The sequence below is a fragment of the Tachypleus tridentatus genome, unplaced genomic scaffold (assembly GCF_004210375.1).
Source record: "Tachypleus tridentatus isolate NWPU-2018 unplaced genomic scaffold, ASM421037v1 Hic_cluster_2, whole genome shotgun sequence".
In the NCBI taxonomy this organism is placed as follows: domain Eukaryota; kingdom Metazoa; phylum Arthropoda; class Merostomata; order Xiphosura; family Limulidae; genus Tachypleus; species Tachypleus tridentatus.
In genome coordinates this window covers 13,787,187-13,806,856 of record NW_027467782.1, presented here as the reverse complement: position 1 = coordinate 13,806,856, position 19,670 = coordinate 13,787,187, and the positions used below count along the sequence as shown (strand labels likewise).

The window sequence follows — 19,670 nt, the reverse complement described above, 5'->3', positions numbered from 1 at the left end:
GACTCGTTATAATGTGACCGTCAATCTCTCAATGTTTTGTTAAAAGAGTAGTCCAAGAGTTCGCGATGGGTGGTAATATCAGACGAGCTGCTCTTCCTCTAGGATTTCCGATGACTCTAGATAAAGATTTCAAAGTTTTCATAAAGATCAAATATTTATAATGTTTTATATACTTAAAATCATAAATGAATATTAAAGGTTTTGAATGTTCTAAATATTCATTCAAATTTTCTCTCAATAGCCACCCTTTCTGTGCAAACAGTGAAAGAATGTAAAGATGCAACTGTTCCTTTTCTCTTTATACTACACATATGAGGTTGAACTAGGTAGTGGATGTTCCCTCCCCCTCAAACACAATTTGTGTTTTACTTCTGCTAGTACTTAAAAAACAATAAACGCCCTAGCATTCTACATTAATGAACCACCACATTCGAGTCGAAGTACTTGGGTTGCCCCCGCTGGTACAGCGGTATGTCTTCGGATTTACAACGCTAAAATCAGGGGTTCGATTCCCCTCAGTGGGCTGAGCAGATCGCCCTTTGTGGCTTTGCTATACGAAAACCACCACACCTGGTACTGGGTATTTGTTTAAGGGGCTAAATTTTTTTCATTTATGTACTTATCTTATAAAGAAAATGTACAACCAGATATTGTTCACAACAAAGCAATTGTCCCCACTGTGGTGTAATGAAACAATACATACAATCAGACACTATTGACAGCAAATGATTTACCTCCATTGCTTGCTTTAGTCTCCACTGGAGTTCTTCATTTTCCATCGATAATCGAGACTTTGACTTAACTTCTTTCTGAAACTCTTCCTTCAGCTGTATACTTTCACTTCTTAACTGTCTGCAAGTTGAAATATGAAAGTCAAACTTAGTCATACAACAGTTACTATCTAACGATTTTCTTGAACAAAGCAAAACAGATCTAGTTTGTTCTTTGTACAAGTTAATCTTATTTTATTATTATTTTCATGACATATATTGTCAGAAATAATATCTGACAACTGATGGATTATAAACCAGGTACAAATTATTTTAGTATAGAACTATTTATGGTATGTCAGACAGCTGAAAATTCCCAGTTTTGAGCTAATGCTTAAATTAAGGAATTTTCAGTGATGGGACAAATATCATATCTTAATGTATAATGTATAGTTTCAGAGCAAAACCTGTTTTATATTGGTGGCTGTGTTAAAATCGTTTCATGTTTCTGCAGATATAGTTTTATTAAAAACAAATAACCTCCACATGCATGCATTACAAAATTTGATCCTTAAAGATGTGGTGTTTACATACTCTGTAACAACATAACAAGTCTAGATAGTTGTTTGATTCTAATAATGAGCTGTCATGTTTACATAGTTCATAGTAACATGTTTATAATCAAAGTCATTGGTGGAATAAGTGTTCTATTTCTATACACACTTTTACAAAACACGTTTTGAACTGTGTTATACTCGATTAAATTATGATTAGTTCTTTTATCAGATTAGACAGTCTTTGACAAGATGAGATGAAATATAGTAATTTGAGTCTGTACTATTAACAACTAATAAGTCAAGTTTACGATCTTATGTTTACTCATGAACAACTTAAGTGATTAAGTCATAAATATAGTTAACAGTAATTTTACAGAAGTCACGAGAGTAATCATTGAAATGGCACTCTCTGTTGTAATCATTAATTTTACACTGTCTGTTGTAATCATTAAAATGTCACTATCTGCTGAGCTGTCGTAATAATTGATCTCAGAACCTGTCTACAGTAAAAGTTGCTGTTGTTTTATTTTAGAATTAATTTGTGATTTTATGTTTAATAAATATTTTACTTTTAAGATTTCTATATTTTACTTTCAGTATTGTCAAATTATAGAAGAACATGGTTAAACTATAGTCTAAGAGAGATACTGAAAAAAGTAAATTAAAATTATCGAATTATTTCATTGAAACTAAAAGTAATTCATAGATTACTTAAGACAATTAGCTAATTAGAAACACTCATTGTTCTAAAAAAACAAAAGTTAAACCCATAATAGACTAAATCAATGACACTCTCATGGGATATCTTAAGCCTCATTATGACATTATGTTGGATGAAATGAGGATAAAATAAATCATATCACAGACGTTAACACTGCTGTTCCCCTCATTATGTTAAACAATTACATACAAAAAGTAACTTAATCTAAACTGGATATATTCTTAATGGATTATAATTGAAACAAATACACATAGTTATGGTTAATTCACTTGTGTCAAGGAAAATGTAGTTCACTACAGAGTTACAGTAAATGAATAACAACAGTTGGCACCAGCTTTTGTGTCAAGGAGAAAGCAATAAAACGTAATATCAAATTAAAATCTCAAAAGGTTCTTACAAATAATTGTTGTTTTAATTTAATTTTTAACAATAACTGTACAAGCAATAACGATATCAATGCAAATAAACTTGGAATTAAATCAGGAAAATGAGAAGACACTCCTTAATTATGATTGTGGTGTTTGCTGTTTGGTCATACGTTTACAGTTAACCTGTAAACTGGTAATCGTATTTGATCACAACTTCAAATGATTTAGTTCACTTTGGACTTAGCAGTAGTCTAGTTGCTGGAACTCCTATTACCTCTCAATTCGAACTTTCTCGTCCAACATCGCTTGTAAATCTTCGTTTCTGGCCTTTAACTTCTGAATTTCTTTTCTTGCTGATGGTAACTCATTCAACTAGTGATTTAAAATAAAAAACAAACTTTAATTTGAAATATATACAAATAAATTTGTTTACATATTCTATAATAATGTAACAATTCTAAAAGATGGCTCTTTGATCCTAACAATGTGATAGTGTGTTTAACAACATATATATAGTCTCGAATAATGTAACAAGTCTATACGGCTCACTGATGCTAACAATATGTTGTTTTTATTTGACTATACTTAAATAGGTAATAAATCTACATAGCCATTTGATTGTAATGAATAACTATCTTGCTTAGCTATGTTTATAATATTATTATAATAAGTCTAGATCACTATTTGATCCTGACCATGTGAAACTGTGTCACTTAAAACAATACAATAATGTAGTATAGCTGTCTATATTTCTTTTTTTTTTTGAGATACTTAAACCCTAAATAAATATTGCAACAAAAAACAATAAAAAAGTAAAAATAACCTCTTCCTGCATTTCCAGGTTTTCTTTACGAAGGCGATGTACGTCTCCAACCTTGAATTCAAGCACAGTTTTAAAACTTTCGACTTCTTGTTCAAGATACCAATTCTGATCAAGAATCCTCTGCAAAGAAAATGTATTCCTTTTATTTCAACACGTATAACTAATGGCATGTTTGATGATGTAGTTTTACTCACACAGATGTGTTTTTATTTTGGACGAGCAATTAGCCCTTTTGTAGCTTTGTGCAAATATTCATAAAAAACAGACAAACAAACAAACATTGTAGCTTCTTCTCTCATATCTTTATATGTAAGTAATAATATAATCATCCATGATTTAGTGTGATTTATTTTTTGTTTTAAACATAATAAAACTCACTAATGATATTAACATATCACACCAGATTAAACATTAAATACAATATTAAAAATTTAAGTGTATTCTATAGATAAATCCACTGACTTTATTTGAGTGTTTTTTGTTTGTGTTTTTTTAGTAGAGGTATAAAATCATTAATATACACAGGTATTAAAATTATTCCATTATTTAGTGTGGACAAAATGAATATTTTAGCAAACATTAGCTTGTCACATCAGAAAATTTCTAGAATTGTATCTCTTTCATAAAATTACTCCACTAGAGGGCATTAAAATAATGAAGTAAAAAAATAATATCATTACTGGGTAGCTGCTTGACCAAGTTAAGCGACAATGAGTCTCATCTATCAGGCTTCGTTGTTAAAACTCAATACCGATGAAGTTTACCTATTTCTAAAGTCCTGGATTTGGTTATAAACAATTTCAGTTTATAATGACAAATGCAACATATTGGAGAATGAAATGGTAATCATTCTTAAAAAACAAAACAAAACACACTTACCAGTAATATACAAGTTGATTTTCGAAAATTATATATTTTATTTATGCCATGTTGCTTATAAGACTTTCTTAAGAAAACAAGTTTAAAATAGAAAAGTTAATAATATGGAATATCTTTTATTTAAAGAAAACAGAAAATTAAGCCATTGAAATATTTTTGACAAACTTACTTCAAAGTAGGAAAGTTGAAATAATTTTAGTATTGTTTCCACAAAATTGGTAATCAGTTGAAAAAAAACATCCAGACAAAATTTTGTAAATGAATTTTCTAATTTTATGAAGTAAAGTTGTATATTATCATTATTATTATTGGTTTAATACTGTAGTTGTTTAAAGATGTTTTTCTAAAGTGTCTATCTCATTTCTCAACCTATATTTGCTATTCTACTCAATGAGCTAGTTGCGATCTGCCCACCACAGGTGATGAATTTTTAGTGTTATAAGCCTGAAAAATTATCACTGAACCACTGAAGGCCCTATTCTAGTAGTCAGATACCAGTCAGAGATCATACCTGTAGTTTGGTGTCGGTGTCTGTCCGCAGATTGCTTTCCATCTGCTTCTGTAGGTCTTGTAGCTGCTGCTTTAAGATGTCTAGAGCTTTCTCGTGGCTCTCTGAAGCCTGTTGCATCTGTTTTGCAAAGCCGTTCTTTAATTCTGTTGAAAAGAAAAACAAAGATATTGCAGAACCACTCAACAAATACAGCCATGACAAAAGCCATCTCAATATCAATTTTTGTCTTTTGCATTTGCCTTTAAACCTCGAACCTAAGCATTAACATCATTTGATGATAGTTAATTTTAATAAATGTTTCAAAAATCTAACCAAGCTGTAACAGACAAACAAAAACCTTTTCCTCTCCAGTGATATAATAAAGATTCTAACCTATACAAATGTAAAACTCAGTGCTACTAAGACTTTCATACAAAAGTATGTATTTCAGCTGACACACCTAACAGAAATTAATCATTGTTCAGGCCTAACTTCAGGTATCCTGTGGATCTGGAAAGAATGAGTTACGATGTTACTGGTGCTACCTTAACGAACAGTTACTGACAATAAATATGACTAATGTAAACTGAAGGAATGGTTACTGACAACAAGTATGACTGATGTCAACTGAAAGAATGATTGCTTACAACAACTATGACCAATGTTAACTGAAAGAATGGTTACTGACAACAGATATGAATAATTTCAATTGAAGAAATTGTTACTGACAACAAATATGACTGATTTCAACTGAAAGAATGGCCACTCACAGCACATATGACTGATGTTAACTGAAGGTATAGTTACTGACAACAAATATGATTGATATCAGCTGAAAGAATGGTTAGTAACAACTGGTAGCTCACCCTTCTAAAATACTTCTCATAATTTTGAAATTTAAAATAGACTTTCAACATTTTACCAACAGTCGAAAGTGTCATTAACAATACAAATAATTAATCCTAATATCCAACTTGTCATTATAAGTCATAACTAAAAATGTCAGTGAGTTGCGACTGAAAGATTAGGAAGAGAAAGCAAGAAGAAAGTGAAAACCCTAAGACGTCCGCTGAGAAAAACTTGTAATTATATCTGTGTTAATGAGGTACAATTAATGTACAAATAAAGACAAAAAATACAAAACTTTGAAACAGATGCCAAAATAAATAACAATAAGTTATGTAAATAATATAAATAATAATAAATAATGGCAAATAACGTAAATACTGATCCTTTGAAAAACCATTAGAAAATTTTCCACACACCATAAAATTAACCAAGAAAAACAAGAAATAAAAACTAAAACTGGAGTAATATCAGAAAACAATATTTAATAATTGGTTTGTTTAGAATTATGTGCAAAGATACATGAGGGCGCTCTGTGCTAATTATCCCTTATGTCGCAGCGTAAAGAGAAGGTAGCTATTCATCACCACCCACTGCCAATTCTTTTTATCAACGAGAAGTGAGATTGACTGTGATATTATAATGTCCCCATGGATGAAGGGCAAGCATGTTTGGTGTGAGGGGGATTTGAACCTATGAATTTCACATAACGAGTTAAGTGCCTTAGCCATGCCAGGCCTAATAATTCATCAAACAAAATATGAGAAATATTGGAAACCAATGAATGAATAAAGATTCCACATATAAACATCAAAAACCAATGAATGAAAATAAAGTCAACATAAACACATCAGGAACCTGTGAATGTCAGCAACAGATGAATAAAAGAAACCCTAAATGGAGACGAAAATAAGAATGAAATAATAGGATCCCATGAATAATAATAAGTACTTATTTATCACAGACATTAAATAAAATTTACTATTCTTGTGAAGTAATTTTAAAATAAAAATAACAGTCAACAACAACAATTAGGCGTTACTGAATAAGAAAGCAAATCTGCCCCCCAAAATAACCATTTCGGTTCATTTAATAACCACTAGGTGATATTCAGTGAACTTATTACTCTTTATTATGCTGCCGAACTCGCTAATTAATGTTTTATTTCCAAATACTTTTAGAAATCTGAAATGTGTTTCGTTATTTGGATACATGAAATATTCTTTATGTCTTTTAACTTTTGATCTGAAAAGTCTCCATCATGAACATAAATATGTACCAATAAATTAACACAATGACGCATAAAGGTTTCCTACCTGTACTGATATTTCTATTTTTAAAGCGGTGCTTTAGATATGTTAACCTAATATATTCTTCCTTTTCTATTTATAAAGAGAGTAGAATTTCAAAGGAAAAACAACATTATGAGATGTAGATCTATAGTATTTCATCCTTTAATTCACAATAACAATGCTTTATGAGTTTAATTGCACATAAGTTTTTTATGTTTGAATATCAACAAAGGTTACCTTCAATTTCACGATTGTGTAGTTCTTTCAAAGATGCAACTTTTTGAATGTTTTCGTTCTGGACATCTTTGACGGACTGTGCATGGATATTTTTCAAGTCTTCAATCTTCAGGAAAATATGAAATGCAATTCATTTAAACTGCTATCAAGTGTTTTAAGCATAAATAATATATTTTGTTGTTTGTTATTTTAAAACAAGAGATGACGCCACTAAAGTGTTATGGTAACCACCTTTTCTTTTCTAATTTCGCACAAAGCTACACGAGAGTTATCTGCGCTGCTTGTCTCTACTTTAGCACTGTAAGACTGGAGGGAAGACAGCTAGTCTTCACCATCCACCGCCAACTCTTTGGCTACTCTTTTACCAACGAATAATGGGAATGGCATTCACATTATAACGCTCCCACGGCTGACAGGGCGAGCGTGTTTGGTGTGACGAGAATTCGAATTCACGACCCTCGGATTACTAGTCGAGAGCCTTAACCACCTGGCCACGCCAGACATAACCAATTTTTTGAGACTAAGTTTACAACTTTAGACCGCGGTTCTTTCATTAAGTCAACTTGCTTGGAACTAAAACGATAAAACTAAATAAACTCTCAAATATAAATTAAAATCGAGTCATAATTCATAAGTTCTCTTCTTATTTTGTATCATTATTAGAATATGGTCTAAGAAACAGCTCTTATACCAGGCTAATACTTTAACTGAGACAAAGTTCCTTCTTTATATATCTTAGTGTTTGAAAGTAAAGACGAAATTGCGGTATCCAAAGAAAAAAAACTTTTTTTTTGAACAAATTAAATTAAATTTCGAACGATTAAATCATATTACGAAAAAAAACAAACCAAATTTCACAAATATGAATTCAATGCAATTAATTAATAATGATTTGGTTTGTTTTGAATTTTGCGCAAAGCTACACGAGAGCTATCTGTGCTAATCATCCCTAATTTAGCAGTGTAAGACAAGAGGGAAGGCAGCTAGTCACCACCGTCCACCGCCAACTCTTGAGCTACTCTTTTACCAACGAATAGTGACATTAACCGAAACATAATAACGCCCACATGGTTGAAAGAGCGAGCATGTTTGGTGTGACGGGAATTAAAAACGAAGCACATACAGAAGTTACATCTATCAAACCTACTTCATTAACTTAAGCCTAAATAATCAAGCTCACTTCATTCAATTAAGCCTAAATACTTAAACTTGTGTTCTACAAATGTTTTTTAGATTAACATCTGTTGTACTCGACCAGTGAAGTATCAGATGAAAATTTAAGAAAACGAATAAGTTTAAGAATTTCATTATGATTGGTAACGAGAAATCAGTAACTCTGAAAGTGTTATTAAACTCACCTCTTTGTCATACTCAGCTCGTAATTTTCTAAATTCTTCCTGGTGGTTAAAGGCCACTAAAATAAATAATAGTTGTTGCTGTTTACACACATTTTACTTCAACCGAAATAAAGTGCCTTAAAGAACCTGTAATTCCATTTACTGTAAGATATTAAGCTTACAAGATTTGTAGTAACGAAAACAGAAGAAGCAAATAGATCTATACTAACCACAACTAATTCTTGGATAACTCTTTCACCAACGGATAGTGCAATTGATTGTCTCTTTATATCGAACACACAGTGGAAAGCACAAGCATGTTCGATGATTGAGATTTAAACCATGGCTCACAAATTGTGAGTCAGTGGGCAGAATAGAGACAATCCATTGTATGATCTTTTGTTTCATTTTGTTAGCTCTAACTCTCCTAAAATATGCTATAAACTCAAAATTAACGGTTAGGTCTGTTATCCATCTAAATGTTCGTAACAGACATTAGGTTTATCTCATACTGAGAATGACTTTAATGTGACAATTTGGAAGAAAACTTACACGTTTCGGTCTCTTCTTTGTGCGTTGCTGTCAGCTTCGAATTCAGTTCTTGTATTTCCTCCGTACGGTTTCGCCTCAGTTGTTCTAATTGCGTTCCGTAATCTCCTAGATAAAAGAACAGTGTCTTTAATAGCTCTATATTTTCAAATTCTTATCGTTTTGCGATTTTTATAATCTAGTCCAGCATTTCGCACAGTGTAGGGGCAGTTAGGGTAGTGTCAATAGCATAAGAATGCAAAATGAAGATTTTTTATTATTTATTAATTAATAGAAATAATAAGAAAGAACTACAACAGACAAATTTAATGTACGTGCCTCGTCTCTTAATTCAATCACAAGGGGGGTAAGGAAGCACAAGAAACTATATTTATTAAAGCAGATTTGTTTGATTTTGAATTTCGCGCAACGCTACACGAGGGCTTTCTGCGCTAGCCATCCCTAATTTAGCAGTGTAAGACGAGAGAGAAGGCAACTAGTCATCATTACCCACAGCTAAGTCTTGGGCTACTCTTTTACCAACGAATAATGGGATTGACCGTCACATTATAACGCCCCTATGGCTGAAAGGACAAGCATATTTGATATGACGGGGATTTGAACCCGCGACCCTCATATTACGAGTCGAGCGCCCTAACCATCTATTCATATTACTAGATATACACACACGTCAAACTCTTATCCTATACATTCCGGAAACTAAATTCAGAATCTGTACACTGTGGCGACTAAAATCAAGGTCTCTGTACTTCGGAATGTAAAATCAGAGTACATTAACTCAGACAATTAAAAGATCTGAATTTTTAATATCCGGAAAGATAGAGTATAATAGTATTTGGAACACGTGAATAACATAAATCATGATATAATGGGCGTGAGGTTAGGCATGTCATTGGCGTCTGCAATGGAGGGGTCAAGAAGGGCATTTCCTCCCTGCCATATTAGAAACACAATTCTTTCTTTCTTCATTCAGCATATTTACGTGAGTTTCTATTCAATTCACAATATCACTATACTGATATTTAGAGTGATAAATTTCTGCGGGCGTCTTTGAAGCGGGTGCTTCACTTTCTTAATAATAACTTCATGCAACGAAAATATTTAACCAACATACTTTGCTGAGCTCTCCATTCCAATAAAGTGCTTGAGTGGGACAACGCATCCAACTGGAAATAAACAACGATTAACAATTAACAAGCATGTAAATTATAAATAATTAAGAAATTATTACAAAAATAATTACACATGTTAAATAATGTCCCACGAATTCAAAAGTGTAGAATTCACGGTATCTAATTTTTTTCTTTTTTTATGGGGAGAAGTAATTTCTCGAATAGAACAGGTGAAAAATTTTATTATGCTTTAAGCTAAGTTTTCTAAAATAAAAAACGAATAAACACTTAAATAATGGAAATTATTATTGTTGAATTATATTGCTAGTTTTGTTGCAACTCTTATTTACATCAAATAAAAATGTTACTGTTGGCTACATTCAACGAAACGACGGTTAAGTAACCAGTGTAGAGTTAACAAATAACTTTGACAGTGCTGTTGTTCGTTAGGTGTCAAGATTTACACCACATTATATATACCATATATCATATTCACATGATGCGATATACTGTTTCAGGTGTGTATAAGTGCATAGTTTTGCTACTTAATTTAAAAGTATTCCCTTTAATATTCCTCTTCCAATAGGTGAAGGGTTTATCTATATGCTTTCTTACATACCTCAATCAGTTTATTTGTCGTTTAATTCACAAAATAATTTATGTAGATGTGTATTGGTATAATATTTGTAATATATTATCTTTCTATAAGCCTTATCGTGATACTTTTTAAGTTATGAGCAAAAAACTACTCGGGACGCAAGGGATACGAACACTTTCTGTCGTAACTGGAGTTATGTTGAAAGAGAATAAAATTTATATAATACGTTCAAATATCTTTACAGTAAAGGTAATCAGTTTCTAAATGCTGGTAACTTTACACGTGGTTTGGGGTTCACCACGTTAATATTTGGTAACACACACATGCGAGTGAGACGGCATTACGAGAAGTTACTGAAAATCTTTCCCACCACTGAGAGTCTATTTTAACACCGTATTCACTATATGGGAGGAGAGTTGTATATTATCTTGTTGGAAATTGTATAGTCCCCCCATCCCCCTGGAATAACAGTAGTTATAATCCTTGACTTATTAAATTTGATCACGTTGTTCAACAAGATACGGAAAATGGAAAGCCAACTTCAAAGAAAAGTTTAAATTTTAGCCTCGCCATAATGGCTCATAAAATGTCTTTAAGTTGGTTGTTGTTGTTTTGGAACAGCCATTTTTTTCTTTCTTATTTTTGTCTTTATTTCTAGGATCATTAAATAAAATATGTCAAATGATTGACGTAAGATTATCAGAATCTCAGTAGCAATATTCTGCAAAGACAAAAATTCATATAATAGTTTTAATTCTCAGTGTAAAAAATTTGAAGCTCTTACTTATTTCACCAACCAGTTAAACATGCAAATCTCTTGTGCTGAGATACAAACGTTAACACTTTTACATTTAAAATGTATTTTTGATAGGTATCTATCTCCTATCACACAAAGCTATCTCAATTACTCTTTGCACTCTAAGCTTTGCTGAAAAATATTTTTTGTTATATTTTGATGTCAAAAAATAACTTCTGATGTGGTATTATCTTCACTCTATAAAGGTAAAAGGGTCAGTTAAGAAGCACAGCAGAATAACTAACTATCCAGAATGAACAGATGTACTCTGAGATGAATAAAGCCCATAAATGGGGTACTTCTGGAACAGGTATGTTCTTTACACAGGAAGGTGGGAATGAAAGTAGAATGTGTGAAAAATGGAACAACAGGTTCAAGCATTAGTCATGTATAAATAAATGTAAGTGCAATGAACTATATACTTTCTCACCCTCAACAGTACAGATTCTATAACTCATTTGTAACCACAAGATTGTGGATAAGGCATGTAGACCAATATACACACACACACACACACACCAACAATCAACTGTAAGTAGAATACCATCATTGTTTGTTCTCTTGTCTTCCTGAGAGACAATCAGTCACACTATGATGGTGTTACAGAACAGTTGCCATCTCTATTTTTCATTTTGGGGGGATTTTAACAGACACTCCCCTGTGGAGTAGTACTAATATATACATGAGGGATTGTTCCATTGAAAATATGTTCTCAGATCACAACCTATCTCTCTTCAGTAGTGGTTCTTTTCCCTATTTCCATGCACCTAGTCAGTCTTTTACTGCTGTGGATCCACGTATCTATCTGTTCCCCTTCACTTTTCTTGGAGAGATGACAATGGTAAGTGGTACAGTGAAACTACCCATTGTTTTAAGAGAGAATGGCTGTGGTCAGTGCCCTCTTACTTAAGTGCCATGGTGGAAGTTGGACCAGATTGACTGACTTTTTTTACCACTCTTTAGGAACTTGGTCCTGCAGTCCTCAGTCTTCCATCTGTTAACAACTGCATGGAGGCAGTAAGTAATTGCATAATTCAAGCAGCTGCCAGTATGCCAACTGTATAACATTTCAAAAAGGTTATTTTCTCATTCTTTAGTAAGAAGAGGTATCATCCAATTTTCACAACATCAGTAATTGTAAAAAACATTACAATGTATCTAAGAATGGTTTTGTAATAGTACTGACATCATTGTTGTTTAATGAAAGGAGAGATCAAAAGAAATCTGTATGTATGTCATATCGAAAGAAATAATGGTGTCTGTAACTGTTTGTTAACAACAGCTTAGCATTCTTATGTTAGTTCCTGTTAAACTATGTTGAAGCATACTAAATAACCCTATCCATCTGTTAACAGGATTAAAAATTATATATTTCTATATCAGTTCCTGTTGAACAAGTCAGAAATTGTGTTATCATCAAGATTAAAAGTGATGTAACATTAACAGTTGCCTGTTGAAAAGTCTAGGAATATGTTAAACAGTTTCTTTCAAGGTTAAACATTGGTTCATGTTATACAATCTTGGAGTTAAACAGCTGATACCAAAACTAAACGTTAGTTATTTTCAACAAAATTCATACATAGTAAACAGCTGGTTCAAAACCTAAACAAACATGAGACACACAGTTGCCACCACTTCTAAGCATTGCTTCCTGTTGAACACAAGTAACACATATTAAAAGCTGTTACCAAGATTTGTTAATTTCTTCTATACTCTCTGTGTTGAATTTCTTTAAACAGAGAGTGAGATTGTCATTGAATGGTTTGTAAAAGATGATCTCATTTTGTTCTCTTAAATATACAGATCTTTTTTAGGCATCATTACTGGCATTTCCAGATCTACATTTGCTGCTAACTACATTACAAATGCACTGAGAGCTCTTTCTATTTACATTTTAATTATTTCTATCTTTCTTGGTACAAACACTACCTTTAAGGGTCAATTCCTACATTTGATTTGTACAAACACTACCTTTCAGGGTCAATTCCTACATTTGAGATGTCTATACTCTGACATTACAAACGACATTACTCGTTATTTCTAAACATCAGAATTATCCCAACAACACCAATAAAAAGGCTAAACTTGCCACATTCTTCATTGCAAGTTTATTTAAATTTATAAGATTTAAATTGGAAAACGGTCAGCAAAGTATAGTGATGTGTTTTTAAACTATTTTGATACACCAATTGCTTCCACAAATTCCAAATAAACTTTATCATAAACCTAATTTTGTTGGTGAACAATGAAATATTAGATACAACTGCATGTGTGTGAAAGTCAGCACCTGTGTGTGTAATCTTATAGAAGAAAGTACATTTGTTTTTATTCATGACATTTACTTTTCTCATAACGTTTTCAAATGCATTTGGGAACGCAAACTCATCCACATAAGAAAAAGCCTCGAATTAAGACAAATAATATTTACGTTTTGAAATTTCTCTGATCATCTTTTCAGGTGAAATTAAGAGCATGGTCATTTCTATACACAATTAGAAAAAATCGTTTCCATAAATCTAAAATGCAGAGATTATATAATTAATCTGAGAGTTACCAATGGGGGTCATCAAATCCATTAGTTGCAAAAAGTTGGGTACACTATAAACCAAACATCTGAGTAAACTGAGGGTTCAGTACATTATAAACAAAAATTTAGAGTATAAAGAGGGTTGAGTACACTTTACTAAGATAATTCTGAATAATTACTTTACACAACTGTCTTACAATAGAAACTTTTCCAATAGGAACTGTGTTTGACCATCAGACATTATTTGACTGTAACAATATTGTGATGTATCAACCTCTCGATATTAAGATCATTGTTTTATTCTAGTTAGAGATCATCCATTATTGTTAGAGTCTAACATATAAAATTAATAACTAGTACTCACATTCTGTACAGATCCCGGCCTAGCATAATTGTAAAATCCCTCTACGGGCCAAGTCTCATCCACCTTTGCTTTTGAAGCTCGGTGCTTGTTTCTGAATAAAGAAATCACATCAGACCAAAAATTTATTATCTAAGGTTTTTTAACATCGTGTTTGTCTAAAAATTCTTCATATACTATTTAGTTACTACATTATTTAATATAGATTGAGAACTTTCTCGGTTTACTCAGGATAGGTTGGTGTGAGGGGGGGGGAGAAAATTTAACAATACACTTTCGTATACTCAGACAAATTGCATAGCTTAATATCAGTTCACTAAGGTCTTTTAAGATTGTTTCTAATATAAAGCTGTAATTCTCTCTCTTGAATTGTCTCCCAGTAGCACAGTGGCATGTCTTGGAATTCATAGCACGAGAAACCGGATTTTCGATTGCCGTAATGACCATGGTGAGCTTTATGCCTAATTCCAAAACAAACAGTCTTGAACTGAAAGTGTCCATTCTGTGTGCTGTATTTTTGTGTGTATTTAACATTGTTAAAATGTCTATTAGAATAAGAACAAGTATGTCATCATATACTGTATAAACATTTCAGAATTATTTAACTTACTGTTGATAACTTAGCAGAAATGAACATTTTTATAAACTACCTGAAGTAGCACAGCCTCACCATTCGAATATTAAAATTAGTCAAGGTATTATATCATTCAGGTTTCGTCATTCTTCGTATGTTAGTAACAGCTGATTTAGATATGTTATATATATATTGCTTATGCAGTATGCGATTGTTATTTAGGTTGAATGCAAACTTCAGAAGATACTTTCGAAGATTTTTTTGTAAATAGAAACTGTTTTCTTATATATTTAATCATCCTTCCTCACTTTTTTGTATTACAATGGATTGTCAGGTTCATGGGACTGAATACTCTGTAGTTGGTGATGAATTTGAACAATAAATGGACATAACAAAATTCAATCATTTTAAGAATAATATATTCCAAACAAGTCAAATGAATGTAAACCCACACATATGACAAAAACTTGGTTCAATGTTGTGTATCACAATTGTTTATAAAGCTTCAAATAATACTCATTTCCTCTGAAGCATTCGTGCACGCTCGTTTAATAACTTCAGAATCCAACTGACAAGGCCTAACATGCACAGATGATTACGTTGCATGACTTGCAGTCTGACAGTTGCGAGTTCAAATCACCATCCTACCAAACATGCTTGTCCTTTCAGTTGTAGAGAGCATCATAAAGTCGTGGTCAATCCTACTAAGCATTGGATAAAATAATAGACCGAGAACTTAGAAACTGAAATAAGACTTCTTTTGTTCACTTGGAATTCGTCAAACCACTGTAATGTCAAAAATATGTTGTTTCAAAAGTAATCATTTATAAAATTATGTTAACTAAACAACACAATAGTTGTGCTTGTACTCAACAGTAAAGCCAATATACAATCAGGGGGGAAGTTGTCATTCAATAGTATTCTTCAACTCACCAAACACGTTAAGGGCTTGACTGTCACTCTTATAACAAGCCCATACCTTAAAGTTGAAAAATAATCTGTGGCTTCAATGTAGCATTGTTTCTAGAAGGTTCCTAGGTTAATTTATGAATAAAAGTATCTTTAACAGTTTTCAAAAAACGTATCTCCCTAACGGATTAATTCTAGTCTCTCCCGATCTACATGCCTGAAATTAAATCACCCATAATTATGATTTCATTAACTCTTTCAGCAGGGGTTCGATCACGGAGATTGACCTTATAACCATTTCGTTCTGCTTATAGTGTTCATGCTATAATTTTTTATTTATTATGTATATGTTCACGAAAGTTTGCACATTAACAGTAAATATTACAAGACTTACGTACTCAAAAGTTTTACTATTCTTAAGTGTTTTCCTATAGCAAAGCCACATCGAGCTATCCGCTGAGCCTACCGAAAGGAATCGAATCCCTAGTTTTAGCGTTGTATACCGTAAACTTGCCGCTGTACCAATGGGAGACTTATAAAACTGACCTTCACAAAATGTTCGGTCTTGGCTGTGTTTTCGTAGATCAACATTTTTATTACTGTTTACAAATAAGTTCTTAAACTGTTGTTTTTTAAACATAGAACAGTAAATAAAAAGGGTGTGAGGCTAGTTTAGAAAAGTCAGCATTAATTAAGACAAGAAAGAAGCCCAGAAAGAGGTAACCCGTATCGAAATGGAAAGTAAACATCTCGAGGCTGAACAGAACTATATGAAAGCCAGAAAATAAATAGGGCAAAAGAAATAAATTTTAGACTCAACTTCAGTTGACAAAGGCAAAATGAGAACTCTGAATTTAGTCGGCATATTAAGATACCACAATTTCATGAAAATTAAGCTGATAAATATTTAGAACATTTGGAGAAAGTTGCTTAAATCATGGACTGGCCTAGCGATAAATGGCCATTATTGCTGCAGTGTTTTCACTGGTAAAACAGACAGCCAGATGTGGCTTTGCTATAAGAAAACGCACACACACACAAGGAGCTTGTGCTGCTCTCTTTCTGGAAGATTGCACAGATTATGATAATACTAAAGCAGTTATCCTCTAAGTATATGACCTAGTTCCAGAATCTTATCGCCAAAAGTTTCGAGGTTACTTCAATCTTGATGGTCAAACACATATGCAATTCGCCCATGAAAAAGAGGTTTATTTTGATAAGTGTTGTAATTCTATGCATATTGACACTAGTTTTGATAAATTAAGTTAATTATGCATAATTTAGAAATTTAAATGCTGTACAAGTTACGATGTCAAAACTTATTTCCACAAAAATAAAGTTAATGACATTACATGAAAGCAGCTGCTCTTTCCAATGAGTAAACTTTAACTCATGAAACCACTTTTCATAAAAAGAAAGTTCTGCCAGCTAAGCAGAAACCTGTACTCCTAAAGTTGAGGATACTATTAAAAATGCAGTTCCTGTAGTACGAAATCTTCTAGCAGATTGGACAAAAACTTAAGGGCTAACGTAGTTAGGGAGGAATTCAAACTTTTTGTGGCTGTTGGTTCTGTAATTTCATAAACGACACTGCTAATCTCCAACCCGTACGTATTTTACGTGGTACTAGAGCGACTCAACTACAATTGTTAGAGAGCATATTAACTTTAGGTTCGAGTCCTGCCATTGCTGGTCTATCGTCACTCAGGATATTGAAGGTAGCTTTGATAATGTTCCTCTTCATAACATTTATTTAACATCAGACCTAGTTTCGAGTTGTGGGTGTAGTGAGACCTACTATGCCAATTAATAGTATGTCATTATTGTTTGGAAACGATTTGGCCAGGGGAAAATTTGTTAACAAACCCAATATGGTTAGTGAGCCTGTTCCAACTTTTGAAAAACACCTAGATCGTGTGATTATTAATTATGTTATGACAATAAGATAACATTTGTGTCTGAGCACATTCACGTGCTGTGTAAATTTAGTCTCATACGGTTGTTTGTATTAACTGTCGAGATATTTGAAACTGTACAATGTTTTAACAGTGCATTGTATTTTATGTGTGTGTATATATATATATATACATATATCAGCAAAAATTGTCTGACGTCAATTTTAAAATGTCTAAGGAATGAGGTACAACTGATTTATCGTTGTACGTTTACTTTAATGCCTACGCTTGTTTCACCAGTTTTCTTTTTGCTCGTGACGTATAATTTAATAGACTGTAACAAATTCTCACTAAATTTCTTTGTCCTTTATTATGATAAATAGAAACCCAAATGGATTTAATCCCCTTGCTGTTGTCTAGCTCATATTTTGCATATTATGTCATTCCTCTGCCTCTTTTGTACTCTATTCCTATTAAATAGCCTGTAATCCTATATTTCAAAGATCTTGTGTCATCAAAACCATACATGTTTAACCATTTCTCAGTTGTCTCATTATGTCAAATTTTCCTCCATGCACTGCTATAGTAATTATTTCACTTTTTATACGTCCACCATTATGGCTAGTTCTACAGAGATGCCAACCATTACGATTTGAGCGTAATCATTACGATTTTGGTGTATACATTACAACTATACTCTCATACAAACAAATATTACGACTTGTTGCAACTCCCAAATTATTATATATTATATAGACCTATATAAAAAAGTGATAAATTGTTCCGACAGGGCTTGAAAGGGGTGAAAAGAAAATTTCTAGTGAGATACAAATAAATTTTGACAATAAATAAAAGACATAGTCCAAATGGCTAATTGCGATAATCATGTTTGTGCTGGAAATAATAAAAAAAATATTTGTATGTCCGACGTCTACCAATAGTTTGAGAGCGGTGCTTCTTCATACTGGAAACGTGGAGGAATCCATAGTTACGTCATCAGTGCTTGTCAGCCAATCAGCGCTCGCGTAGATGAGTATTTCTCGTTTGTTGTTATAACTCCCAAGCATCCAGAGACATTCTCATGAAAGCAAAGGCTGCAACAGCTTCAAAACTATTACAATAAGTGTCATAAAATGATATAAACTAGTCCTTAAAGAGAGGCTTTTTCTGCTTACTGTTTGTGCATGTTAAATGTTGTTTTATCAGTGATGTCGAGAAAACCCACTTGTAGAGAAATATATATGCAAAAACGGTTCGTTTGGGTTGAGAAAATAATTTACATAGAAAAGCGAACAACGTTTCGACCTTCTTCGGTCATCGTCAGGTTCGCTCTTCTATGTAAAATATTTTCTCAACCCAAACGAGCCGTTTTTGCAAATATATTGTTTTACCAGTGTTTGTTACTCTGAACTAAATAAAATACATAATTTCAAAAGACTTTTTTAATTTATTTACTAAATACAAACAAAAAACACAGTCACAAATGAGCAATCTATAGCAACAATAAATAATAACAGTTATAATAATAATATAATAATAAACAGTTTAGAAACATTGGTCAGGCCTCGTGGCTACAAATGATAAAGGGCTCTGTCTACAATCATTACGCTAAGTCATTTGAAATAGTTGGTATCTCTGCTCTATTCTCATTTCTAATGCGAAACGTTTCTCTGCCTCAATTTCTTTTTGCACTTAGTTTAACTTAGCACTGACCCCTGTCTCGTACACTTGCACCGCAAAAAACTTTATCTCTACTAACCCCTTTATATCGCCTGTTCTGCCAGTTATATCCTTCACCTGTTTCCCTAGGTGCCAAAATCTGATTCTTTTCTTCTTATTTACCCACGTCTTGTCAAGGAACCACCTATAACTATAGCCTCCTCAAGTTTATCATCCATTTCATTTTCTATATTTTTTGTTTTCCTTACCTCCAAATGTCGACCTGACATGACCAGGTAGTTTGGGCACTTGACTCGTTATCTGAGGGTCACGGGTTCGAATCCCGGTCACACCAAACATGTTCGCCCTTTCATTCGTCGGTGTGTTATAATGTGACGATTAATCTCACTATTGGTTGGTAAAAGAGTAG

The 19,670-nt window shown here is 32.7% G+C and overlaps 2 protein-coding genes across 5 annotated transcripts in view; both read right to left on the bottom strand.

Annotated features, from left to right (window-relative positions):
* Positions 1–19,670, bottom strand: part of LOC143242162 (sodium- and chloride-dependent GABA transporter 1-like) — a 532,318-nt gene that overhangs the window by 229,018 nt on the left and 283,630 nt on the right. The window lies entirely within an intron of this gene.
* Positions 99–19,530, bottom strand: LOC143243230 (uncharacterized). The gene is made up of 11 exons (XM_076487082.1): positions 19,424–19,530; positions 14,207–14,297; positions 9,924–9,975; positions 8,813–8,917; positions 8,282–8,337; positions 6,924–7,029; positions 4,570–4,712; positions 3,180–3,299; positions 2,631–2,728; positions 735–852; positions 99–116 (listed from the first exon to the last, which is right to left on the bottom strand). The coding sequence occupies exons 1-11, from the start codon at positions 19,528–19,530 to the stop codon at positions 99–101; spliced, it is 1,014 nt and encodes a 337-aa protein (XP_076343197.1).